The sequence below is a fragment of the Podarcis gaigeae genome, assembly GCF_964106915.1.
Source record: "Podarcis gaigeae genome assembly, chromosome: 15".
In the NCBI taxonomy this organism is placed as follows: Eukaryota; Metazoa; Chordata; class Lepidosauria; order Squamata; family Lacertidae; genus Podarcis; species Podarcis gaigeae.
The window spans coordinates 6741600-6765713 of record NC_139692.1 but is presented as its reverse complement, the minus strand read 5'-3'; the positions used below and the strand labels follow the sequence as shown (position 1 = coordinate 6765713).

Below are 24114 nucleotides of genomic sequence, written 5' to 3'. Positions count from 1 at the left end.
TTATGAATGTTTAAGGATGTACATCTGTAAGTTTCACCACTCACTGCAATCTAAGTTGCCATATTGTAGATGCTTCATACATCAGGAAAACATGCTGAAATACTGTGTCTTTGTCATAGAAATTAGCTTGATACTTGCAGAAGTAAAAAGTATTGCTTTCATTCTAGGACTGTGCTACATACCTAAACTTTTTGTCACACTTTTTATACCACAGTGCAGTTGTACTGTGCAATAAGTCAAAGCAGTAGCACTTCTCTTAGAACCATGGTTTGTATCAAACCAATTTTTTTCTCAGAGTAGACCCATTGAAATACATGAAACTGTTTGCCATTTCAGTGGGTCTACTCTGAGTATGACCAGCTTTAGCTGCAAGCTTGCACCCCAGTGTTAAGGTCTGCAGGTGCTAGTGATGAGAGTGTCTAATTTCTGTGATCTTATGGGCCAAAAAGAGACTTGGTAATGAAATGTGTGGATGATGAATTTAGTTTTTCTTTTGTATAAGGAAACTCGACTGTTCTTCCAGAGATTACACATAGGGTTCCGTTTAAGCTCAGTAAATGCAAAACATGTTGAGCACAATGTGAAAAACAGACGTTAGTAAACAGGTTAGGAGCAAGCTATAAAGTCTCATTTAGTGGACTCTTCTGATGCATGTTTTCTCAGACTTAAGTCTTGCAGTGTTTTGGTGTAAGTGTGCAGAATTGTAACTTTATAGTTAATCCCTCCTTTGCCAAATCCAATCCCTGCCATACACTACAGTCTTAACTATCTGAAGGGAAAGCCTAAAATGAAGTAAATATTTTCTGTGAGCTCCAGTTTGATAGCTTCCGAGTTTATAGCACCTTGCAATCATTCATGAGTAACATGAAAGACAGATTGCAAGTATTTCTACTTTACAGAGTGCACAAGGTAAGGAAGAACGAGAAGTTAGTGTTTCACATTCAGCAATGCCTCACATGCCCCATTTAGTCCTAATATGAGGACCAAAGAAGTGATACAGCAGTGCTTTTTCTTTTGAAGTTTTAGCATTTTTATTAAGACAGTTTTAAAAACAAAACCGTGAAACAATGAAAACACAACTCCATTGATTTGGCCTCTAAAAATGTACAAAATGTGAAAAACGAAGGTAAAATAGTCTTTATCACAGCAACAATCCTTCCATACCTACTAATGGTTCAGACTAGCCCAATCTGCAAAGCAGGCACAAAATTAACTGCCCGAAAATGCGCCATACCAGGAATGATAGTGGTTTAACCATGACGGGAGCGAAACCTTGAGATTCCCATGTGGGTAAACAGAGGAAAACTCACCATTCATTATAAATTGTTTTGAGTAATCCTGAGACATCTGCTCGGCCACTATTTCGTTCTGCTCCCCTCCCCCTTTTACCACATTTTTATTCTACCTCCTAGGAGCTTACATGATCCCGGCTGATTTTATCCTCACAACCACCCTTTGAGGTAGGTTAGGCTGCTAGTGACTGGCTCAAGGTCACCCAAGACTGACTGTTGGAAACAGGAGGCTGGTTGAGCCAGACTTTCCTGTATTATTTTAATATTACTCATCACCTTTCTAAAATACCACAACAGCTTTCATTAGAGACACAAGTTTTCTTTTTTCCTTTGCTGTGTCCCCCAACATTTTTAGTTCTGGGGGCCTCCCTTTAATCTCCAACTGCTGGATGAAACTTCTTTTTTATTAGCTAGAAATATGCCTGTCTTTTCTCCCCCTTTTCTCTCTCTTGGTGTTCTGCCTTTTTGCTTGTCTCTTTGCTCTTAAATAGAGGTTTAAAATAAAATGAAGACTGTGTTCCCTTCATTAGCCCGTGACCCAGTTTTGGGTACCAAACCACAAGCTGACAACTGATGTGCTTGTCTATGTTATGCGTGTGCATAGTTGCCATATGCACAGAAATACCGCCATCTCCCTGCCACTGTTACCTTGCTTAAACCAAAAGTAGCTTGTGTGCTTCCCTCCTGATGATGTTGGGATGCAACACCCATCGGCCTAAGCCAGCCTGACCAACAGGTCAAGGATGATGAAAGTTGTGGTCCTGCAACATCAGGAGAGCACAATGTTGGCTATTCCTGCCTTAAATAGCCTTTTGAAGCCACAACCATTATCATCCTTGTAAAAAGAAAAAAAAAGCACTTGGCACTGCTTGGGGATGTGCCTCAAATCCACAGTTCAACAACATCTGGGCAGCCAGCTCTGCTGTAGGTGGCCTTCCATCAGCCTCAGCCAGAAAGGTCAATTGACATTGGGAGCCTGCCACTCCTGATGTAGGTAAATGCCAGTTATGGCCTTCTGCTATCCTATTTAGGGGTATGTGGGGGCCATTTTATTTGGGTGACAACAAGCAGAAAATGTGGCACATCCAATATGACAAAGAGCAGCAAGGTGACATTCTGCTTGTGGAACAACTTCTGTAGAGAAGGAGGGAAGCCTTGTGCTAATTACCTCTCCCCCACCCCTTCTATGGGGGCACTCCTATGGATGCCCACCCTGCAGAAAGGGCTGTTTATGCTGCTGGTGTCTCTCCCATGCCATCCCAAGTCCCCTGAAAGTAAAACACCTATTGGGAAACCTCTCCAGATTTAAGGTCCCAAATCCCAGAGAAACAGAGTTGAACCAGCCTGTGGTCACGGTGCGGCCATCTGTTCTCAACATTAAGAAACTTCTGACTGTCCCAAGCCCACCAACTTAACAACGGCGGAATCCTAGCACAGGCACCAACCAACAAAAGCTGTGGGCATGGATGAAGGCCAGTGCATCTTTGAAGAAGGACAAGCTCCAGCACTGAGAGAGCAGGGGTCACAAGCAGTTAAGACTACAGCTATATACAGCTCCCCCTGAACTCCACGGAAGGGAAAGATCACCAGTGTGATGACACATGCACATGCAAAGTAGACAGCTGGCCACCTAAGAGCTGCTTTGGCGCAAGGCGGTTTCAAAGGGGAGGGAGCAAAAGTCTGAGAGTGAGATCTTGCAGCAGAGGCCTCATCACAGCCGTCACCCAAACCACCTTGCAAATGGTGCAAGCTGCAGAAGGTGAATTTGGGAGCTCACAGCAAATGTGCACCTCCTGAGTTTTGCTTCTTAAGCTGATTTTAAACAGTAGCCTTGAGATACCTTGTTAAAGAGTCTTTTGCAATGCTACTGTTGGGTTTATGCCCCAGGTCCACAAATCCTGGTGCAGAGAGCAGCAGGTTGTATACATGCAATGTTGGTGAACAGGTTAGTGATTTATTTGAGAGGTAGTCATTTTGCGGCACTTCTTTGCAAAAGTCTACTATAATGGCTCAATGGGTTTCATTTTTTGCAACCTGCTAAGGTCTAGAATCAGGTTTAGTCAATCCTACTCCTACTTAAGAGTAGACCCACTGAAGTTAACGGGCATGATTAACTTAGGACATTGATTTCTTTTCTTTAATTTCTTTTTTTAAATAATATTTTTATTCATTTTCAAAACAATTTTATACAATCAATCCACATTTTTGTCACACATTCGTCTATTTTTGACTTCCCTCAGTTTCTCTGCCAATCTTTTGTTTAAATTTATATTGTTAACGCATTTCTAAACTTAATATTGCCTTTAAATATCACCTCTCCCTTCTTACTCTCTTTTTTACAATATTTCTTAATTTTTCACAGAGTCTCTTGAAAACCAACAAGCGTTATCTGTTCATCACATATGCTTTTCAGATAATCTGTAAATCTCCCCCAGTCCTCGATGAACTTTTGGTCTCTCTGGTATCAAATCTTCCCTGTTAGTTTGTCCAATTCTGCATATTCAGTCAATTTCGTTCTCCATTCTTCCACCGTTGGAATTTCTTCTTGTTTCCATCTTTGAGCCAGAAGTATTCTCGCTGCTGTTACTGCGTATTGGAAAAGTTTACAATCTTTCTTATTTATTTCATTACCTACCAATCCCCTAGTAAGAAGGCTTCCGGTTTCTCAACAAACGTATATTTCAACATCTTTTTCAGTTCATTATATATCATTTCCCAGAAGCCTTTCACCCTTTTACACTCCCACCACATATGATAGAATGTTCCTTCTTTTTCTTTACATTTCCAACACTTATTACGTTTTATGCATTTTGGCCAGTTTTACTGGCGTTATATACCATCTATATACCATTTTCATTATATTTTCCTTCAACGCAGTACATGCCGTAAATTTTAACCTTTCATTCCATAATTTCATCCAATCATCGTTGTCAGAGCCACCCGAGGTCCCAGCTCACAAGAGACCGAAGTCCAGTCCAAGTTATATACAAAAGGTTTTATTGAAGAACATTGTTGCCACTACATCCAAGCTCCGTGGCTCCGCATCTGTTACCCTTAGATGTTAGAAGTCCCCTCTGAGTCAGTCCCGCCCCTGCACCAGCTTAAGAGGCTTGTACTGCTCCACCTTTTCCTCTCCTTCCTTTTCCGCAGGGTCTTCCTGCCCCCCTGTGCTCCCTCCCTCCGGGACTCCCCCGAGGCTGAGTCTTCTGACGCCTGCTCCCCCCTCCTTCGTGCTTTGGGACCAGGCTCCTCCTCAGGGCTCTCCTCATTTCCGCGCGCCTCCACATTTGAACTTGGCGCGCGTACGTTGCCTCTGACCTTCCTTTCGACCGTTACGCTACTCTCGGTACTACACTCCTCCCCTTCCGGCAGGACGTTCTGCTCCGAACTCCTTCCCCTCTCTGCTTCCTGTTCTGCTCTTTCTGACACACTGGCAACTCCACCCCCTTCACTCCGTTCCGACGGAGAGGCCGGTCCCGATCTCCAACCCCCACTGGGGATTCCCTCTTCGTTCCCCTGCTTCTGACTGCTTCCCTCTCTACTGCCCCTTGGCCTGACCAGGGGGGCTCCCTTTTGGGAATCCTCCGATTCACTTGACGGACTCACTGACAACCTCGGGTCGTCGTCGTCCTCTTCCTCGTCGCCCTGGGATCCCTCCCCCTCGCTCTCTGTCCCTGAAACCCTGACAATCGTATTGTATTTTGTACCCAAAATCTCTGGCCCAATGTATCATTACCGATTTAACCTCTTCATCTTTTGTATGCCATTCCACTAACATTTTATACATTTTTGATAAATTTTTATACTCACTATTCAGTACCTCTGTTTGAAATTTTGAATCTTTTCCTTCATATCCACACTCTTTACAGTCTTTTTTAAACATTTCATTAACCTGGTAATAATGCAACCAATCATAAACAAATTATTTCACATCTTCATAAGATTTCATTTTCCATTCCCCCCCCCCTCTCACTATCAGATCTCCATATGTTATCCACCCCCCCCCCATGTTAATCTTTTTCACACTCAATACTTCTAATGGTGAAATCCAGTGGGGGAGTCTTGGTTCCAACAAATTTTATACCTTTCCCATACCTCTATCAGTGATCTTCGAAAGATGTGGTTTTCAAACCCTTTATGAATTTTCTTCTTTTCATACCATAAGTATGCATGCCAACCAAATCTGTTGTCAACCCCTTCTAAGTCCAACAACTCCCCATTCTCTAGTTTAATCCATTCCTTTAACCAACATAGGCATGATGCTTCGTAATATAATTTCAAGTCTGGCAGAGCGAAGCCACCTCTTTCCCTTGCATCTGTTAGTAACTTGAACTGAATCCTTGGCTTCTTGCCCTGCCAGATATATCTTGAAATTGTTTTTTGCCATTCTTTAAATACTGATGCCCCCTTGATTATCGGCAGTGATTGAAATAAAAATAACATCTTTGGCAGCACACTCATCTTAATTGTTAATATTCTCCCCCAAAAAGATAACTTCAATCTTCCCCACACCTCCAGATCCCTTTTTATTCCATTCCACACAGGTAAGTAATGGTTTTGAAACAAATCAATATTTTGGGGGGTTAACCATATTCCTAAATACCTCACTTTATTCACCACTTCAATCCCTGTCTGTTGTTTCATTACCTCTATTCTTGATTCATATTTTTAGCAATAATTTTGGTCTTTTTTTATTTAAATAAAATCCTGCAACTTGTCCAAATTGATCTATTTCTTCTAAAATTCTTTTAACACTTCCACATTTCAATGGGGGCATTCAGATTATCTTTTTTTTCCCGTCGGGATCTTCTGCACTTCTTTTTCCTTTAAAAATCTTTCTATATTTCTCGTGTTATTATTTTCTTTACTTTTGAACAAATGTCTATAAAAGTCCAAGAATCCTTTTCTAATCTCTTTCGGGTTTTCTATTTCTGTACCTTCAACTTAGGACATTGATTTCAGTGGGTCTACTCTGAACAGAGGGGACGCGGGTGGCGCTGTGGGTAAAACCTCAGCACCTAGGACTTGCCGATCGTATAGCCGGCGGTTCGAATCCCCGCGGCAGGGTGCGCTCCCGTCGTTCGGTCCCAGCGCCTGCCAACCTAGCAGTTCGAAAGCACCCTCAGGTGCAAGTAGATAAATAGGGACCGCTTACCAGCGGGAAGGTAAACGGCATTCCGTGTGCTGCGCTGGCTCGCCAGATGCAGCTTGTCACGCTGGCCACGTGATCCGGAAGTGTCTGCGGACAGCGCTGGCTCGCGGCCTATAGAGTGAGATGAGCGCACAACCCTAGAGTCTGGCAAGACTGGCCCGTACGGGCAGGGGTACCTTTACCTTTACTCTGAACAGAACGTAATTGGCTATAATATACAGAGTTGGCTAGGCCCTCAAATATCATCTATGGTGCAACAACATCCATCCCAGGAAGCCATCCAGCCTCTGTTGGACAACCTCTAATGAATGAGAGTCCACCACTTTCTGAGACAGTTTGTTCCACTGTCAAGCAGCTTGCAACATCAAGAAGTTCTTCCTGCTAGCTGGTCAAAAACCCTTCTGAGAATTTGAGCCCGTTGGTCCGGGGCCAACCCTTTGAAGCAAAAGTAAGCAAACACATTCCATCTTATACGTCAGGAGTGGGAAGGTTTTGGCTCTCCCAATGTTGCTTGCTTAACTACAACTTCCATCAGCCCCAGGAAGCACAGCCAATCACCAGGGATGACGGAAGCTGTAGTTCAATTAACACCTGGAGGGTCAGAGGACTCTCCCCTCCCTTGTTCTATGAGATGGCCCTCCAAGTATTTATTAATGGTTCTCATATTGCCTCTAAATAGTACTGTCCAGAGAGTAGGGGAAATATACTCAACTTCTTCACCCCTTTCTCAGAGGACTAGATATCCAGGACTCTTATCATCTTTGTCACCTGGCTTTGAACATGGTCCAGCTCAGCAATATCCTTGTTAAACCCCAGAACTGGACACAGTGCCCTAGCTGACATCTGAGCAAATCAGACTATTACTTCCAGAAATCTGGACATTAGCTTTTTGTTGATGCAACAGAATTGTACAGTGGTACCTCTGGTTGCAGACGGGATCTGTTCTGGAGGTCCGGTCGGATCCCAAGGTTTCTGCAACCTGAGGACCACTTCTCCACCTGCGTGCATGGCGAAGCCCTGTCAAATACTTCTGGGTTTGCTGCTTTCGCATCCCAAAGTTTACGTAACCAGAGGATTACGTAACCGGAGGTACTACTGTATTAGCCTTTTTAGATACCGCACAACACTGGGGGATCACATTTAGTTTCTGGTCTACTAAAATCCCTGAATCTTTTGCATTTTCACCCATCTTGTATATGAGTGCCTTATTCCTCCTAACTTAATGCAGAACTTTACATGCAGCTCTGCCACCTGCAAATCTGTAAGGATCCTACACTCCTTTGCCCAACTCATTGATAAAGGTGTCAAATAACAGAACAGGACAGAACCCCACACATCACTTCTTCCCAGATGAACGAGGAGACATTGATGGGCACCCTTTGAGTAAATTTTGTCAAGCAGCTACAAATCCACCCAACAGTAGCATCATCTAACCCACATTTTACTAATCTGTCAACAAGAATATTATGGGGAATCTTGTTGAAATCAAGATATGCTACTAGGAAGATAAAACATTAACAGATAAAGAACATGATTTTCTCACAGTAAAGTTCCACACATCACTACAAGCCTGGAGTCCATAGTCTGCAATGACCTGATAAAAGCAGGATTGACTCTACACTGAAAAAGTGCACATTTGACATTTAGAATAAATTACCCACATTCTATATAATAAGTTAATGTCGCTAAGACTCAGGTTTTCATAGTCTAGATTTTTCAGGGCTGGGATCAAGGGAAGGAAATGTGGAAAATCAGAATGGATGTGTGGTGAGGGTGGTGGAAACACTCGTCACAGCCTAAAGCAGGAATGGGGAGTCTGTGGCCCTCCAGATGTTGCTGGACTCCCCTCGGCCCTGGCCAGAATGACCAATGGTCAGGAATAGTGGCCAATGTAGTCCAACATCTGAAGGGCTACAAGTTCCCCACCTGTCTAAAACCAGGAGTATATTGAAGGCCACATGGGGCACTGTTTGATTTTCTAAGTGGACAACAGATAAAAAGCTTCTATGCTTTTCTTCCTAGCTCTAGGGACACAATTGCCTTTTTCAGAATAGAAGCTGCAGTTCTCAGGGTGCCAGGTTGCATCTCTGTGCACCCATCCTCTGGAAGATGCACATCCATCTAAGGAGGAGCTGGTCTGCACAGCACAGAACCTGCTTTTGCAGGAGGTCAAAGGAGCAGATACTTCAGAGTGGCAGAGGGGCAAACGGGGCTTATCTGCTGCAGCAAACAAAAGGAGAGAGAGTCTTCTGGTACCAAAAACGGTATCAAATGCATCATGGCAGGAACTTTCATTCATTAGTCCATTGCATCATACATGCATTAGCCGCAACTCTGCCCCAAAATTGTCTTGCTCTGCTCTCAACTGCAATCCTAAACATGCTCACTGGTGAGTAAACACCTGTGAACTGGGAGGGACTTCTAAGTAGACATGCTTGAGGTTCAACTGACAGGCCCTCATCTGTATATATGAGAGAGGACTATAGAAAGGTAGGAAGCTGCCTTATACCAAGTCAGATCATTGGGTCCCTCTGACCTGCAGTGGCTTCCCAGGGTCTCAGGCCGGTGCTGTTTCCCAGCTGCACCTGGAGACACCAGGAGCTGATACTGCGCCTCCTGCATGCAAGGAAGATGCTCTCCAACTAAGCTGCATGCCGCTTCCCCAAGAACCGTACACCCCACCAGCCGAGGGTAACATTTCATGCATCTGATGAAGGCGGTGGGCTCAGATCCACAAATGCTTCCGCTCCCCCACACTTTTAGGCTTGCTAGGCTTCTGAACATAAAAGCCAGCCGAACTGTGTGGGGAATGTACAGATTTGAATGGGGAAAGCCTGGAGGTAGCTGAACGGGCAGAAAACCGATCAGGGACCCTGTCTACGCTAAAGAAGAGGTCACCAAACTTTCTGAAATTTTTACAATATGCCATCAACTCTAGTCCCAATATGGTTGCCACTGGGTGTGGCATAACACGAAAGGGCAGAGAAAGAGGCAGGACCCCAAAATCGTGTTGGTGTGCCTTCTTTCATTCGTTGGGGGGGGGGAGGCATCACCACGCCCTTTCACAGAGAGAAGCTCTCTGCAGCTCTCCTCCATCCAGAATAAATGGGAGGGAGCGTGTCCCACTGCTGGTCAATAAAATGTGGGTCATGTTTAAGGGAGTGGCATTCAGTGTAGGAGACACCCTGGCTGGGACGGAGCTCTGATGATCTGTGTGGAGGAGAGCTGCAGGTGATGGTTTTGCCTTACAGCAAAGGACTGGACCAGATTGCCTTTTGGCTTAGGGCAACTGCATTATTAAGAGTGGCATGGGCTGGATTGGAAATGCAACTGGTCCAGGCCCTGCTATCTAGTAGGAGAGAATTGCCTCCAGAATTGCCATGCAAAGCCCAGCACTGTTCCCTAGGTCCCTGTGTAAACAGACTGGTAGGGTCAGAGCAGATCTCAAAGCCCCCCAACTGGACTGCCGGCATTTAAAAATGGTGTGATCCAACCGCACTCCTCCTCCAGGCACAAAGTAACACCGAAGGCTGTGGCCTCCCTCCTTTTCCAGCACCCAGGGCACGCAGGTGGGGATCCTGAGGTCTTTATACATCGAGGCTGAAACCAGAGACTGTCAGCTTTTGTCTCTCAGGGGCAGAGAACCTGGATTTGCGCTGCAGAGGCTGATGGCACTCGGGGTCACTCAGAGGTGGGTAATGCTGTCTGTAGCACAGGTAGGCAAAGGCAAGGCCCATTCCTGAACCAACCAGCACATCTTGGGAAGAAAACACAAAGAGGAGAGAATGCAAAGATTGTTTCAGCTTGGGGCTGGCTAGCAACAGCACAGAACTCTGCTTCTATCCTCTCCATGTGTAGGGAGAAGAGTAGGAAATTGCCTCATACAGAGTCAGACCCCTGGTCCATCTAGCTCAGTATTCCTGACCCTGACTGGCAGTGGCTTTCCAGAGTTTCAGATGGGACATTCCCTGTCCATTGCCAGGGATGGAACCTGGGACCTTCTGCATGCAAAGCAATGCTCTTCCTTCCTCATAGGGGAAGCTGCCTTATACCAGTTTGGACCACTTGTTCATCTAACTCAGAATTGTCAACTCTGACGGGTAGAAGCTCTACAAGGCTTCAAGCGAAGGGAGGTCATTCCTATCACCTGCTACCTGCCTTTTAAACTGCAAATACCAGTGACTGAGCAGGGAATGTTCTGCATACAAAGCCATGTGCTCTGCCACCAGTCTATGCTTCCTCTCCAAATGAATGAATGGAAAAATACAAGATAGCACCATGCTTGGTCAGATATGCAGCTCATCTAACTGGGTGTCAGGGAGGGAAAACCCAGAAGTCCAGCAGGGGCAAAAGCAACTGGTTGCTGTTCTAAGAACCGGTGCCATAGTTTGCTTCTCCCCTCCTCCCTCCCAATCGCTTTTCCCTGTGTGCTGTGTCTTTTATACGGTAAGTCTGAAGGCAGGGAGCAAGGGATTCCTGACACCTGTCAGCTGGTTTTTTTCCAGAGGAATATGCGGAGTAAAAATCCTGCAATGGGCAGGAGGGGATTCAGCCCTCTATCCTGTTCCAAACCCTGGCTTGGAAGCAGGCATGCACTTAAGTAGGGAGTACAGCCAACCTCCACCCAATACTCCAGGGTTGGGGGATCCTGAAGCCTTCCAGGGGTTGCTGGACTACAACTCCCATCCTCCTTGACTACTGCCCATTGGCTACAACTGATGGGAATTGTAGTCAAGCAACATCACAGGTTAGCCACAGGCAGACAGCCACTTGCCATCTTCGTGCCTCACTTCTCCATCAACTTCTCACTCACCTTGCCAGTGATGCTTGTAATCGCAGGTGCGGGATAAAGCAATGAGCATCGCCACAAAGAGGGGCGCCAAGAAGGCACAGAGGCGCCAGGACTGCCCACGCCCGCCAGGCGCAAAGCAGTGGAGCTTCCCTGCGATGTAGAAGGAGCCGAAGGCGAGGCCGGCAAAGGCAACTGGAAGAGAGGAATGATCACTGCAAGACCCAGCAAGACAAAGAGTCCCCGCTAACATTAGCGACAGATCCATAAACACCTGAGGAACTAATAGTCCCTGATCTCTCGGCAAGGTATAGCAGAGGCTGAGCTCAGAAGGTGGGCAATGCCTTTGCAAGGCAACGCTATACAAGAGGACTCAAAAGTTAGCCCTGTAGACTTCAATGGCACAGGCTCTCAGGTGAGCCACATTGAGGGGAACATTCAGAGCAGTGGAAGCCAACATGGAGACCAGCTCCCAGCAGCCCCAGCCAGCATGGCCAATGGTCAAGCACGATGGGAGTTGGAGTCTGTAGAGAAACTCTCTCTATGTGGTTCATTTTGCTCTATGTTTTGAAGAAACATTCTGTGACTGCAAAGAGCTGTGGTGACAGATTCTAACAGAGGAAATGTGATCACTTTAAGATTTTAGTAGACAGGGCCTGGATCAGGTGTATTGGTCTGGTGGTTGGCTGCAGGTTCCGGTCAGCTGAGAGTTCCTGTCAGTGAGGGAGATGATTAAGTTGTTCCAGTTGCAGAGAAGGGAGAAGGGGGTGGATGAGGGAGGAATAAAGACAGAGAACAGTGGAAGTGGAAACTCAGGCCTGTATATTAATAGGCATGTTGTGTGGGGTGGGGGTGGACATCAAGCAAAGGAGGGGTCTTTGAGGATTGGGGGCTGGAGATCAGGTGAAGGAGCAGACGACGGAGCAGATTTTGGAGATTGCACTGCACAGATTGGGGGACGAGGGTGGTGCTGTGGTCTAAACCACAGAGCCCAGGACTTGCCGATCAGAAGGTCGGCGGCTTGAATCCCCGCCACGGGGTGAGCTTCCGTTGCTCGGTCCCTTCTCCTGCCCACCTAGCAATTCGAAAGAACGTCAAAGTACAAGTAGATAAATAGGTACGACTCTGGAGGGAAGGTAAACGGCGTTCCATGAGCTGCTCTGGTTCACCAGAAGCAGCTTAGTCATGCTGGCCACATGACCCGGAAGCTGTCTGCAGACCAACGCCGGCTCCCTCAGCCTATAGAGCAAGATGAGCACGCAACCCCAGTGTCGTCCACTACTGGAGCTAACGGTCAGGGGTACCTTCACCTTTTTACTGCACAGATTGGGGAGTGTGTGTGTGGAGCTCAGGCGAAACAGCAGTATTTGGGTATTGTGTGGGTGAGGGGTTGGTGATTGGACATAGGAGTAGTCTTTAGAGATAACGATGGGGGGGTGGAGATTGGAGCAATATTTGGGGATGACACATGTGGGGACTGGGCAATCTTTGGCGATCGGGTTAGTGGGGGGGGATGGGCGAAGAATTGTGCGGGTGGAGATTGGGTAAAGCAGCAATCTTTGGGGGTTGCATGAGTAGGAGGATGTGGATTGAGCAACTGAACAGTCTTTTGAGATTGCACCGGTGGGGTAGGGATGAGCAAAGGAGCTATATTTAGGGATTGTGCCGGTGGGAGGGTGGAGATGGAGGAAAGGAACAGTCTTTGGGGATCTTGTGCATGGTAGAGATCGGGTGAAGAAGCAATGCTTGGGGTTTGTGTGGGTTGGGGATCGGGTGAACGAGCAGTCTTTGGAGATAGCATGGGTAGGGGTGGAGATCAAGCAAAGCAGCAACTATGAAGATCACCTGTTTGCAGGGGTGGAGATGGGGCAGAGGAGCCGTCATGGGGATTTATAATGCTGCAAGTGTACCATATGGTTGTAGCCAGGACACTCTTCTGCTCACAAAACAGTCTCTCTGCAGATGCACCCTGGAGAGATCTGTGCATGGCTGCCTTGAACTCACCCTGGATCCATCCCATCTCCCCATTTGGTGCTTCCCATCCCCGGCTGCAGCCCCTAAACGAGACAGCTTGCACACTCACAAGAGGAATGCCCACTGGGGAAGCTCTTGCGCCCCTCGGTCACTATTTGCGCGTCCCCCGTGCACAGCAGCTGAAGGGTTTCCCGGCCATCTGGGAAGCAGCGGTAGAAGAAATCCGGTCGAGGCCTGGAGTGAGGAAGAGACGCAAAGCGTGGGGCTCTGAACAAGAGGAAGAAGCAAGGCGAAATCTAACGGTGCGCTCCACAACCTGACCATGCAGCTCCTCTTGCAGACTCCACAACTACTGGTCCTTCCATAACCCATCCTGGCGTCTTGCAAGTAACGGCGTTTGCTTAGCTGAAAATTGCTCTGGAGAAGGCAGCAGCAGAGGACATAAATGCCAAATCCCAACTCCTATCACCTCCAGCCAGCATGGACCATGCTGAGAGAGGATGAGAGCCGGAGTCCAGCAACATCTAGGAGACCCCTGCCCAGCCCGCCCCCCAACCCTTCCTTTTCATTCTCTACTCTCCAGGCAGTAGCCTAGAAGCAGCTAAGAAAGAAAGATGAAGGAATAGAAGGCAAATGGGATTTCAGGAGCCACGTTTACTAGGAAACAGACTGCCTGGCTTACCCATAGAGCAGAACTAGGTGGCAAGTGATAGCAGAACCCTGAGGTGGCTTACTGGATCGGCGGTGGAGGAAAATCATGGATTGTATCCAATGTCAGCCATGCTCAGAGTAGACCCATTGGGTCATATTCAACTAATTTCCACTCAGAGTAAAGGTAAAGGTAAAAAGGAACCCCTGACCATTAGGTCCAGTCGTGACCGACTCTGGGGTTGCGGTGCTCATCTTGCTTTATTGGCCGAGGGAGCTGGCGTACAGCTTCCGGGTCATGTGGCCAGCATGACTAAGCCACTTCTGGCGAACCAGAGCAGCGCATGGAAACACCGTTTGCCTTCCCGCCGGAGTGGTACCTATTTATCTACTTGCACTTGGACATGCTTTCAAACTGCTAGGTTGGCAGGAGCTGGGACTGAGCAACGGGAGCTCAACCCGTCGCGGGGATTTGAACCGCCAACCTTCTGATCGGCAAGCCCTAGGGTCTGTGGTTTGACCACAGCGCCACCCGCATCCCTTTCACTCAGAGTAGACACATCTAAATCTAGAGTTGGACCTATGTTAGCCTGTCTATCCATTTCAATAGGCCTACTCAATGTGTCTGGCTGTGAACCAGAAGGTTTGTGGTTTGGGCACACCCAGGGATAGCTATGGAAAGAATTTCTGCATTGCAGGGGTTGGACTAGAGGGTCCTTTCAAACTACAATTCTTTGATTGTATAGTCTGGGTAGAAATTAGTTGGATACAACCCATTTTTTTTTAATACTCCCCTATAGAATTGGTGGTGGTGGGAATGTCTCTGCAAGTAGAAAACTAGCAGGACAGGCCCTGTGCTGCGCTGCAACCTTTCTGCTCAATATGAACCACCACTTCTCATAATGAAAGAGGGCATTATATACTGTGTATATATGTGCAGAAAGAGTTGTAATGAATAGATAAATACCTAAATTGTGCCATGTTCTCTAGCACTAGGGAACTATTCCACATTTAGGATGGGCATTCAAAAATGGCAGAGACAAACCCATTGCAGTCTGAAATGTTACTCTCCACTCTGCCACTCTCAGGATATTTATGCAATCCATTCGAAGCGCAGTCAGCCCGGTCCAACCTTCTGCAACCGGCAGTCAAAATGCAAAAATACACTCTCTACAGAAAGGACTAGAACAAACACACACAGAGAGAGAAACAGGATCTCACCTGCCCACGGCCAGCTTCACAGCATTGGTAAAGACACCATTCAGGGCAAGAGCCAGGCTGGCACCTGGAGGAAAGAAGAAGGAAGAACCCATCGTTTTCATCATCTTTACTGATTCAACCCTAGTCAGGCTCATTGTCAGAAATGTTGTGGCGAGAGGGCTGTCTTAAGGGGGAGAATTATTGCAAAGGTAAAACACAATCATGGAATTCAAGCCATGGTCTTCCCATCATTCCATCTGCACAAGCATTGAAGTTTGTCAGAGAGAGATTCCCCCTCTCCTCCTGGGAGGAATGGATGGGGGTGGGAGGGAAAGCACCATTGCACAAATTTTAGCTCAGGACTTCCAGTGATGGGGCTGGTATAAATAATAATAATAATAATTTATTATTCATAGCCCGCCCATCTGGCTGGGCCTCCCCAGCCACCCTGGGGAGCGTCCAACAAAATATTAAAATACAGTAATGCATCAAACATTAAAAGCTTCCCTAAACAGGACTGCCTTCAGATGTATTCTAAATTTCTGGTGATTGTTTTTCTCTTTGACATCTGGTGGAAGGGCGCTCCACAGGGCAGGCGCCACCACCGAGAAGGCCCTCTGCCTGGTTCCCTGTAACTTGGCTTCTCGCAGTGAGGGACTCGCCAGAAGGCCCTCGGCGGTGGACCTCTGTGTCCGGGCTGAATGATGGGGGTGGAGACGCTCCTTCAGATATACTGGACCCCACCCAAGAAGGTCGATATGTTTAAAGTGGTTGAATTGTACTCTGTAGAAATAAAGTAAAATTCTATTTTGTAACATTAAATAAGAAGCTACTCTTTCAAGTTATCCCAGGGCCTCTGCACCCCAGACAGAAAGCTAGAACAGGTGAGTACATGGCTATTCTTGGTAGCTGCCCCCAAGTTCTGGAACTCCTTCTCAAGGGAAGCTCAGCCAGTCCCCTCTCTGAAGCATCTTCCACTGGCAAGCAAATACATTTTTATGTGGACAGGAAGCTGTCTTGGAAATACATTGCAATTGGCTTGTGTGGGTTGCATGGAATAAATGAATTCATTCATCTTATTTAGCAGGTTTTATATACTGCTTATTATCCACCCTTCACCCTAAGGTCCTGGGACAGGTTACTACAATATAAAAATACAATGGTAAAATCAGTTAAAACAATTTTACCATCAGAAGATTGACTTTACTGCTGTGCTTTAATTTTTTTACTCTATATTCTACTGTTATTTTATTTTGTTTGAATTATTGCTTGTTGGTCGACCTCGACCACCATTTGGGGGAATACAAATTAAACAAGCGATAAAAGTCTACTTCTTTGACTGCTTCAGGGGGCAGGTAGGGGTTTAGGGCCTGATCCACAGTATACATTTAAAGCAATTTATTGTAGGATTTTAAATGCCAGAGCTTTCCACAAAGAATCCTTAGAAGTGTAGTTAAGCGCACTGAGAATTGCTAGGAGACACCTTTCACTCTCACAGAACTGCAATTCCCAGAGTTTCCTGGGAAGATTGTTAAAGCACTTTAAATATGTGGTGCTGCTGTGCCCTAAGAAGAAAACAGAAAAGGCCCATCCGGAATGGACTGATGGTTTATCTGAACACTCGAATCAGTTCTAAGTTTATAGATGATCCTTCTTTTGGTCCATTGATGTATTCTTGTATTTTCTGCTGTGGAGGGGGTAAGTTGGGCTCAAAGCTCAGAATAGTTTACAACAACAACAACAACAATAATAAATTTTTATTTATACCCCGCTCTTCCTGGTTCAAAAACTGGGCTCAAGGCAGCTAACAATAAATTTAAAACACTTAATTATAAAAGCAGCAACATAAAATACAGTATAAAAACATGAATAACAATAAAATTCAAAAATCAAACATTTAGGGGAAATAAGCATTAGATAACCCCCAGGGCTAGCTGGCTGAATTGGTCCTACTTGGGCCAGCGAGAAGGCCAGGAGAGAATTAGCTGTGGGGTCTCAAAGTGGGTAATCTTCATAAAAAGGGAGGGGGAGGGAAGAGAAGAGAAGAGAAATAAAAGATCAGGCTGAATTCAAATTAAAGGCCAGGCGGAATAGCTCTGTCTTACAGGCCCGACGGGAGGTTAAATCCTGAAGGGCCCTAGTCTAATGGGACAGAGCATTCCACCAGGTCGGAGCCATCACTGAAAAGGCCCTGCCTGGCCCTGGTGGAGGATAGTCTGACTTCCTTAGGGCCCGGGATCTCTTAAACTATGGTTATTCATGGACCTTAAGGTCCTCTGCGGGGCAGACCAGGAGAGGCGGACCCGTAGACAAGCGGGTCTGGAGACTTGCTAAATCAGACGAAGGACCCCTCACATCTAGCATCCTGTTTCTGCCCATCTAGATGTCGAAGGGAACTCATAAGCAGGATATGAGCCCCAAAGCATCTCTCTCTCCTGGCCCAGAAACTAGAACTGGGTTTGACACTGCAGGCAATACAAGGTCCTTGTGACTAGCAGCCACATATAGCTTTATCCGCTGTGAATATTTATAGCCCCCCTTTCAAAGCTGTTCAAGTTGGTGGCCAGGGCTACATCTTGTGGGAGCGAACCCCATAGTTCAACTGCGGCGTGCAAAGATGTATTTACCTAAGCAGGCTTCCCGTGTATCTTCTTGGTCCGCGTTCATGAAGAATTTCGCCAGGAGAATCAAGATCAGGGGAGACAAAAAGGAAATGATCTGGAACGAGATGGGAAGAGACAAGAAATAGAGTCAGCAGCGCTGCAAGAGCAACAACAAAACTATAGGGTTGTATCCAGCATTAGAACGGACCCATTGAAAATAATGGACAGGCCTAAATTATGCTCATGAAGTTCACAGGGTCTATTCTGGGTAGATCTTTGTTGGATACAACCTATCAAGGAAAAAGGTGCTTGCCACCCATAATTTTGTAAGTACTATATTAAAATTTATGCTGCCTGATAAATCAAGAGAAAACAGTTCATTTTAATCAATTAAACATTGCGATCGTAGTCAATATTCAGTATTAACTAAATTACTAAGGTATCTAAGACTCTCCAGCTTATTGGAGATCCTTGGAGCTGAGGGATTGCAGGGGGTTGGAATGGATGACCATTAAGGTCTCTCCCAGCGCTACAATCCCATGGTTCCACGAAGTGTTTTGGACCCTATCCCCCATCCACAACAAGCAGCATGGCCGATGGTCAGGGATGACGAGACTTGTAATCAAGCGACTTTGGGAGGGAGACAGGATCCCCACCCCTTACCTATTGGGAAAAGACCTTGTACGTCATTGAGTCCAGTTAGGAAGAGTTCCTAGATTAAGGCTGTAATCCTATGTCCAAGGGGACTAAGAGGAACTTCCATCAGTCCCAGTCAGCATGGTCAATGCCCAGGGATGATGATGATGATGACAATTATTATTTTATTTATTATTATTTTATTCATGCTTTCAATTTCATTTTTTCATTTCATTTTACAATCATTTTAACATTTCAAAACTTGACTTCCTTCCCTTGCTTTCTGTGGTTCCTTATTCAATATCTTCTGCATGTCCAAACTTAATTTGCTCATTTATTCATCTGCTTTAAATATATACTCTTACAGAACTGCAGGTTATTACAATAATCCTGCCAATGTTCTTATCTGTGTACAATTTATCTGGAAATATTCAATAAACCATTTCCATTCTTTTATCAAAAGTATGTTATCTTGATTTATTATTCTTCCAGTAAGTTTCACCATTTCTGTATATTCCATTAAGATTTTGTATCCATCCTTCCTTCGCTGGGACTTCTGCTTCTTTCCGTTTTGGGGCAAGTAACATTCTTGCCGCTCTAGTCACATACATGAATAAATTTGTATACAGTTTAGGTCAGGGGTCAGCAAACTTTTTCAGCAGGGGACTGGTCCACTGTCTCTCAGACCTTGTGGGGGACTGGACTATATTTTGGAAAGAAATAATGAACGAATTCCTATGTCCCACAAATAACCCAGAGATGCATTTTAAATAAAAGCACACATTCTACTCATGTAAAAACATGCTGATTCCCGGACCGTCTGCAGGCTGGATTTGGAAGATGATTGGGCCGGATCTGCCCCCTGGGCCTTAGTTTGCCTACCTATGGTTTAGGTCAGGGGTCGGCAACGTGCAGCCCATGGGCCGGATGCAGCCCACAAAGACTGTTTTACCGGCCCACGAGCCACCTGTTTGGCGAGTCTCCCGCGCGCTGCGGTAAACCAACACAGCGTAGCACGGGGACTTGCCAAGCGGCGCCGGAAATCACATCTGTGCATGCACAGATACCGGAAATCATGTCTGTGCATGTCCAGACGCTGAAAATCACTTCTGCGCAGGCACGCTTTTCTGCATCTTTGTATGTGCAGAAGCGATTTCCGGCATCGTGCTGTGCCGGCACGGCCCATGGATGATCTCCATGGGAGTGATCCGGCCCATGGCCGGTAAACCTTGCTGACCCTTGATTTAGGTAGTTCTACCCCTATAACTGCCAAAAGAAAAGCTTCTGGTGATAGTTAATAATAATAATAACAATAATTTTTATTTATATCCCGCCCTCCCCAGCCTTAGCCGGGCTCAGGGCGGCTAACAACAATAAAACAGTACAAAAGTACAGCATAAACAACACTCTAAAATCATTCATTATAAAATTAATTAATTCAAGCCACTGGCAGCCATTGGGCCAGAGCTCCGCGAAGATTGCCGAGGGAGGGAGTCAGGCTGTGCCCTTGCCAAAGGCCTGGTGGAACAGCTCTGTCTTGCAGGCCCTGCGGAAAGATGTCAAGTCCCGCAGGGCCCTGGTCTCTTGTGACAGAGTGTTCCACCAGATCGGAGCCACAGCCGAAAAAGCCCTGGCTCTCGTTGAGGCCAGCCTAACTTCTCTGTGGCCTGGGACCTTCATAAAATGGTGATAGGAATTGCAATCCACAACATCTGGAGTGCATCCCACTGACTAACCCTTACATAGATGTGTGCTTTACCGAACATCTCACGCACTGGAGACAAATCTGAAGCGGTATCTGCCTGCAAAGGACACGTAACTACAAGCACAGCCTAAACTGTACAAGACGGCTGGCATGAACGAATACTTACAAACATGGGCTTAGCGGGTACATGGTCGGACTCCACATAGGGGTTTTTATAAAGCCACATTTCTTCCGGCTGTATGACTCGCTGGAACGGAGGCAGCAGCTCAGTGAACCTAGAGAGGAAGCACAACCCAAGGACTAAAGTCGCGTTTGCACAATGCACTGGACACAGGTACAAGCAGCCTCCATGCACACGTTAAGTGTGTGAAAGAGTGTGCACCTGTTCACATGTACAACCCTTGTCCACGCAGACTGTGCACCCCTTGGATGCAATGTGTGAACACCTCTTGGGTGGTGGTGATTTTAAAGAAAAAGCAGAAAGCCAGTACTGGGGTTTTCTCCCAATATGATCATAGGGAGATCTGAGCAACAAGAATGATGAAACCATTTCCAGCAGGCATTTTCAAAGAGGTCTACAATTATCACTTGAAATAGCAGTTCAAATCATTTTCGTAAAGAAACCAAAATTCCAAATAACCACAAATAATACAGGAGCTCCAATCATATGAGGAACAGGCAGCCAGTCACTGAGTTGACCTCCATTTGGCTCCCTGCGACCAGAGGACTGGATTCATGGAATGCCAGTCCAGGCAGAATGGGTATGGAGAGGGAGGAGAGGAAAAACCAAATGGCTCTAGCGTGGCAGAGGTGCCCCAGTCCTGGAACACCCTCCTCCTCTAGGCATGGACAGCCATGAGTTTGTTGGGAGTTCACAGCCCTTTTATTTTGCTGCAGGTTTGGTAAAACTGATTCTGAGTCTTGAATCTGCTTCGTGGTTTTAGTATTGATACTGATGATGTTTTACAGTTACTGTATTTTTCGCCCCATAGGACGCACCAGCCCATAGGACGCACCTAGTTTTTTGGGGGGGAAATAAAAAAAATTACCCCCCCCAGGTGCGGGGCTGGGGCGGGGGAAGCCTGAGCTTCCCCCGACCCCAGCCCCCAGAACAGGCTGCTATCTGCAAGCCGTGGGAGAGCTTCACGCAGCTCTCCCATGGCTAGCGGATAGCTTCCTGAAGTCTGGAGAGCGAGAGGGGTCGGTGCGCACCAACCCCCCTCGCTCTCCAGGCTTCAGCGAAAGCCTGCATTCGCACCATAAGACGCACACACATTTCCCCTTCATTTCTGGAGGGGGAAAAGTGCATCCTATAGGGCGAAAAATACGGTACTGTATCTTAATTGTGCTCTGTGATTTGGAACCAATGATTTTTTTTTTAATACTGCTTTGAGGTCACCTGTGACAAAAGTCAGTGTGTAAGCAAGCACATTAAATAAACAAACGATCAATTTCAAGGCGTGCATTCCCCACTGTATGCACACACATATAAAGGACTCTGCCCCACCTCTGACCTACACAGTGGTTGATAAGAGGGGCAGAACCTGTGCAAGCTCTAGAGCTGGATTTCTGCACGTTATGAACTACAGATTTCAGCAACCTGGAGGGTGCATTTATCTCATCTAAGTGAGGAGAGAGGATGCCCTCTCAAGGCAGGGAGAGTGGCTATGTTTCTAAGCAATGAATTTTGAGCAGGCTTGATATCCCTGATCGTGCAGAAACCTGCAAGCTAGCATTGGACCATTCAGCATTCTCAGGCCTGTCTGAATGATAAGACTGTGTGTGCACATGCACACATGATAAATTCGTATTTGCTACTTATTTGTTGCATAGGGCCTATATGACTTCCCCTTGAAGCCGTTCATTTTGTGTTTTCCAAGTCAGGAATGAGGAGAGTTGCGGAGTCCAACTCTGACCACCTCTAAGCCAGCACAGCCAATGGTCAGGAATGATGGGAACTGTAGTCTAAGAGCAACAGGAGAGTCACAGTTCCCCTATCCCTATTCTAAGTGAAGAGCAATATTTTGTATATGTGAAAATGTGATTCTCTCCTCACCCACCCTGGCCAATCCTTTGCTCTTAAAATTGGTGCATGCAATGAGATTAACCAAGTTAACATGGGCTCCTATTGGATATTCTCTGCAACAGGACTATTAACAATAATGATGCTGATTATAATAATTGCCTGCTCTTCACCATAAGGTCCCAGGTCCTACAACAATGTAGAAATACAAATTTAAAACCAGTTAAAACAACTGAAATGAACAAGGGATACTTTTCATCTCTCCCACTGTTTTTGAAATTGAGTTTCAATACGTAAAATAGTGTTGGACCAGGCTTGAGAGTCATGTGAGGGTTAAAACATGTGCTTTGTCCTAGCGCAAGGAAATGCCCTCAGAGTCTGCTCTGATCCATTGCAAAATAGCAACTGATTTTAAAAGTTGAGGCATCTGTGAGATTAACAGGAACAGGGGTTCATTTTCAACAGCCTAGCTAGAGAGAAAAGATGGGGCCGCTTGGAGAGACAGGCCTCTCCCTACAGTAAAAGCCTGGGCTGTGAGAACGCAGCAGAATTATTTAAACAACGGTGAGTGGAACCATTTCACCATTACAAGTGCAGAGCAGAACAGCCCTTACCCCTACGTCTCTGGAGCCGAATCCAAAAAGAACACATCAGCCTTGGACTCCTGTCAGTCCAAATGTTAGACAAGCGGCAACAGCACTGCCAAAACACAGGAGCAGCTACTCCTCTCATTGTGTCAACACAAGGGGTGGGGGAACGTCAGCTGACCAGGTGCTGCCAGCAGGTCTTGCCATATCAGCTGCTCGCCACTGGCATTTTCTGGGGAGTTGTTGCCAGTCAGGGTAGGCAACACTAAGCTCAATGGAGCTATGGACTGACTCAGTATAAGGCTGCTTCCTGCAGACCCCTGTGTTACACCCACTGCGAAGGAACCAGGTGGAAAGGGGTGTGTCAGACAGAGCCTCTGGCGATATTTCCCATGCACTGGGGAAGTATCAAGCACAGCAGGAGTGTGTTGTAGATATAAGGAGGCTTTTCCTGAATACAGTGGTACCTTGGGTTAAGTACTTAATTCGTTCTGAAGGTCCGTTCTTAACCTGAAACTGTTCTTAACCTGAAGCACCACTTTAGCTAATGGGGCCTCCCGCTGCTGCCGCGCGATTTCTGTTCTCATCCTGAAGCAAAGTTCTTAACCCGAGGTAATATTTCTGGGTTACGTCTGTAACCTGAAGTGCCTGTAACCCGAGGTACCACTGTACTAGTATGGCATCCACCTTGAAGGGAGATTCCCCATCATCTCCAGCCAGAGACCCCTGCCTGAAACCCTGGAGAGCTGCTGCCAGTCAGGCAAACTGAGCTGAGGTGGGACAAGGGCCCGATTCTGCAGAAGGCAGCTTCCTGTTCCTCGTCTTTCCAGGCCCTTATGTTACGAAACCTGCACCAGAGGCACGTTGACCTAGAGATGAAGGAGGACATCGTCTGGGGCCCTCGGCCCATACAATGCACGCCGCGCAGCAGGGCAGACATCTATGGGGCGCAAAGCGGCACGGCGGATTTTCTTTCTAGCTCCTGCGAGCCACACAATATGCACAGGCAGATACCCACGACCAGACGTGCCAGGGTGTCCTCCGGCGGCCGCATATCGCGTACCACTCCATGCCCCAAACGTGGCACCGACAGGCCTGGCTCTCACCTCCTGAGGCGCAAGAGGGCGGAGGGAGGCACCTCTCCTGCGCATCGCCCAGCCTGCCTTCTGCTGCACCGCCGCGTTGCTTTCAAAAGGAAGCTCCCTGCTGCGTGCATTGCGGCAGAGAGAGAGAGAGAGAGAGAGCTCTCCGCGCATCCTCTTCCCCGGGGATGCCAGGCCCGCGCCTTGCGCGCCTCCCTCGCGACCCGCCCCCCTTCCCGGCCCCCTTTTGCACTCACACGAAGAGCCCCAGCAGCGCGGCGCGCACCCCCACTTCCAGCAGCAGCAGCGCCAGCCCCGCCCGCGGGACCCGCCGCATCTCCGGTGGTGCGGCCCGGGAGCCACGCGCAGCCCTCCTGCCCGGCCAGGATCCGCCTCCTCTGGGGGGAGGAGAAGAGGGCGGGC

At 47.0% G+C, this 24114-nt stretch overlaps 1 protein-coding gene and 1 long non-coding RNA gene across 6 annotated transcripts in view; one reads left to right on the top strand and one right to left on the bottom strand.

Moving 5' to 3' along the window:
• Positions 1 to 1006: 1006 nt before the first annotated feature.
• On the bottom strand, positions 1007 to 24067 carry PLPP5 (phospholipid phosphatase 5). Of its 5 annotated transcripts, none has more exons than XM_083713798.1 (9): positions 23716 to 23927; positions 20166 to 20274; positions 17683 to 17773; positions 15077 to 15140; positions 13317 to 13441; positions 11258 to 11428; positions 10090 to 10201; positions 6621 to 6879; positions 1007 to 3422 (listed from the first exon to the last, which is right to left on the bottom strand). In XM_083713798.1, the coding sequence occupies exons 1-8, from the start codon at positions 23823 to 23825 to the stop codon at positions 6834 to 6836; spliced, it is 828 nt and encodes a 275-aa protein (XP_083569924.1). In that variant the 5' UTR covers positions 23826 to 23927; the 3' UTR covers positions 1007 to 3422; positions 6621 to 6833. The 5 variants fall into 5 exon arrangements, with proteins under 5 accessions (XP_083569924.1, XP_083569925.1, XP_083569922.1 ...); XM_083713797.1 differs by lacking the exons at positions 1007 to 3422; positions 6621 to 6879; positions 23716 to 23927 and adding exons at positions 3425 to 3878; positions 5103 to 5184; positions 23949 to 24067; XM_083713795.1 differs by lacking the exons at positions 1007 to 3422; positions 6621 to 6879 and adding exons at positions 3425 to 3878; positions 5103 to 5184 and having other exon boundaries at positions 23716 to 23928.
• LOC310832231 overlaps positions 23034 to 24114 on the top strand; it is a 42992-nt gene continuing 41911 nt past the window's right edge. Inside the window, exon 1 of the long non-coding RNA XR_014558175.1 lies at positions 23034 to 23221. This is a non-coding gene — a long non-coding RNA (uncharacterized lncRNA). The remainder of the gene's footprint in view (positions 23222 to 24114) is intronic.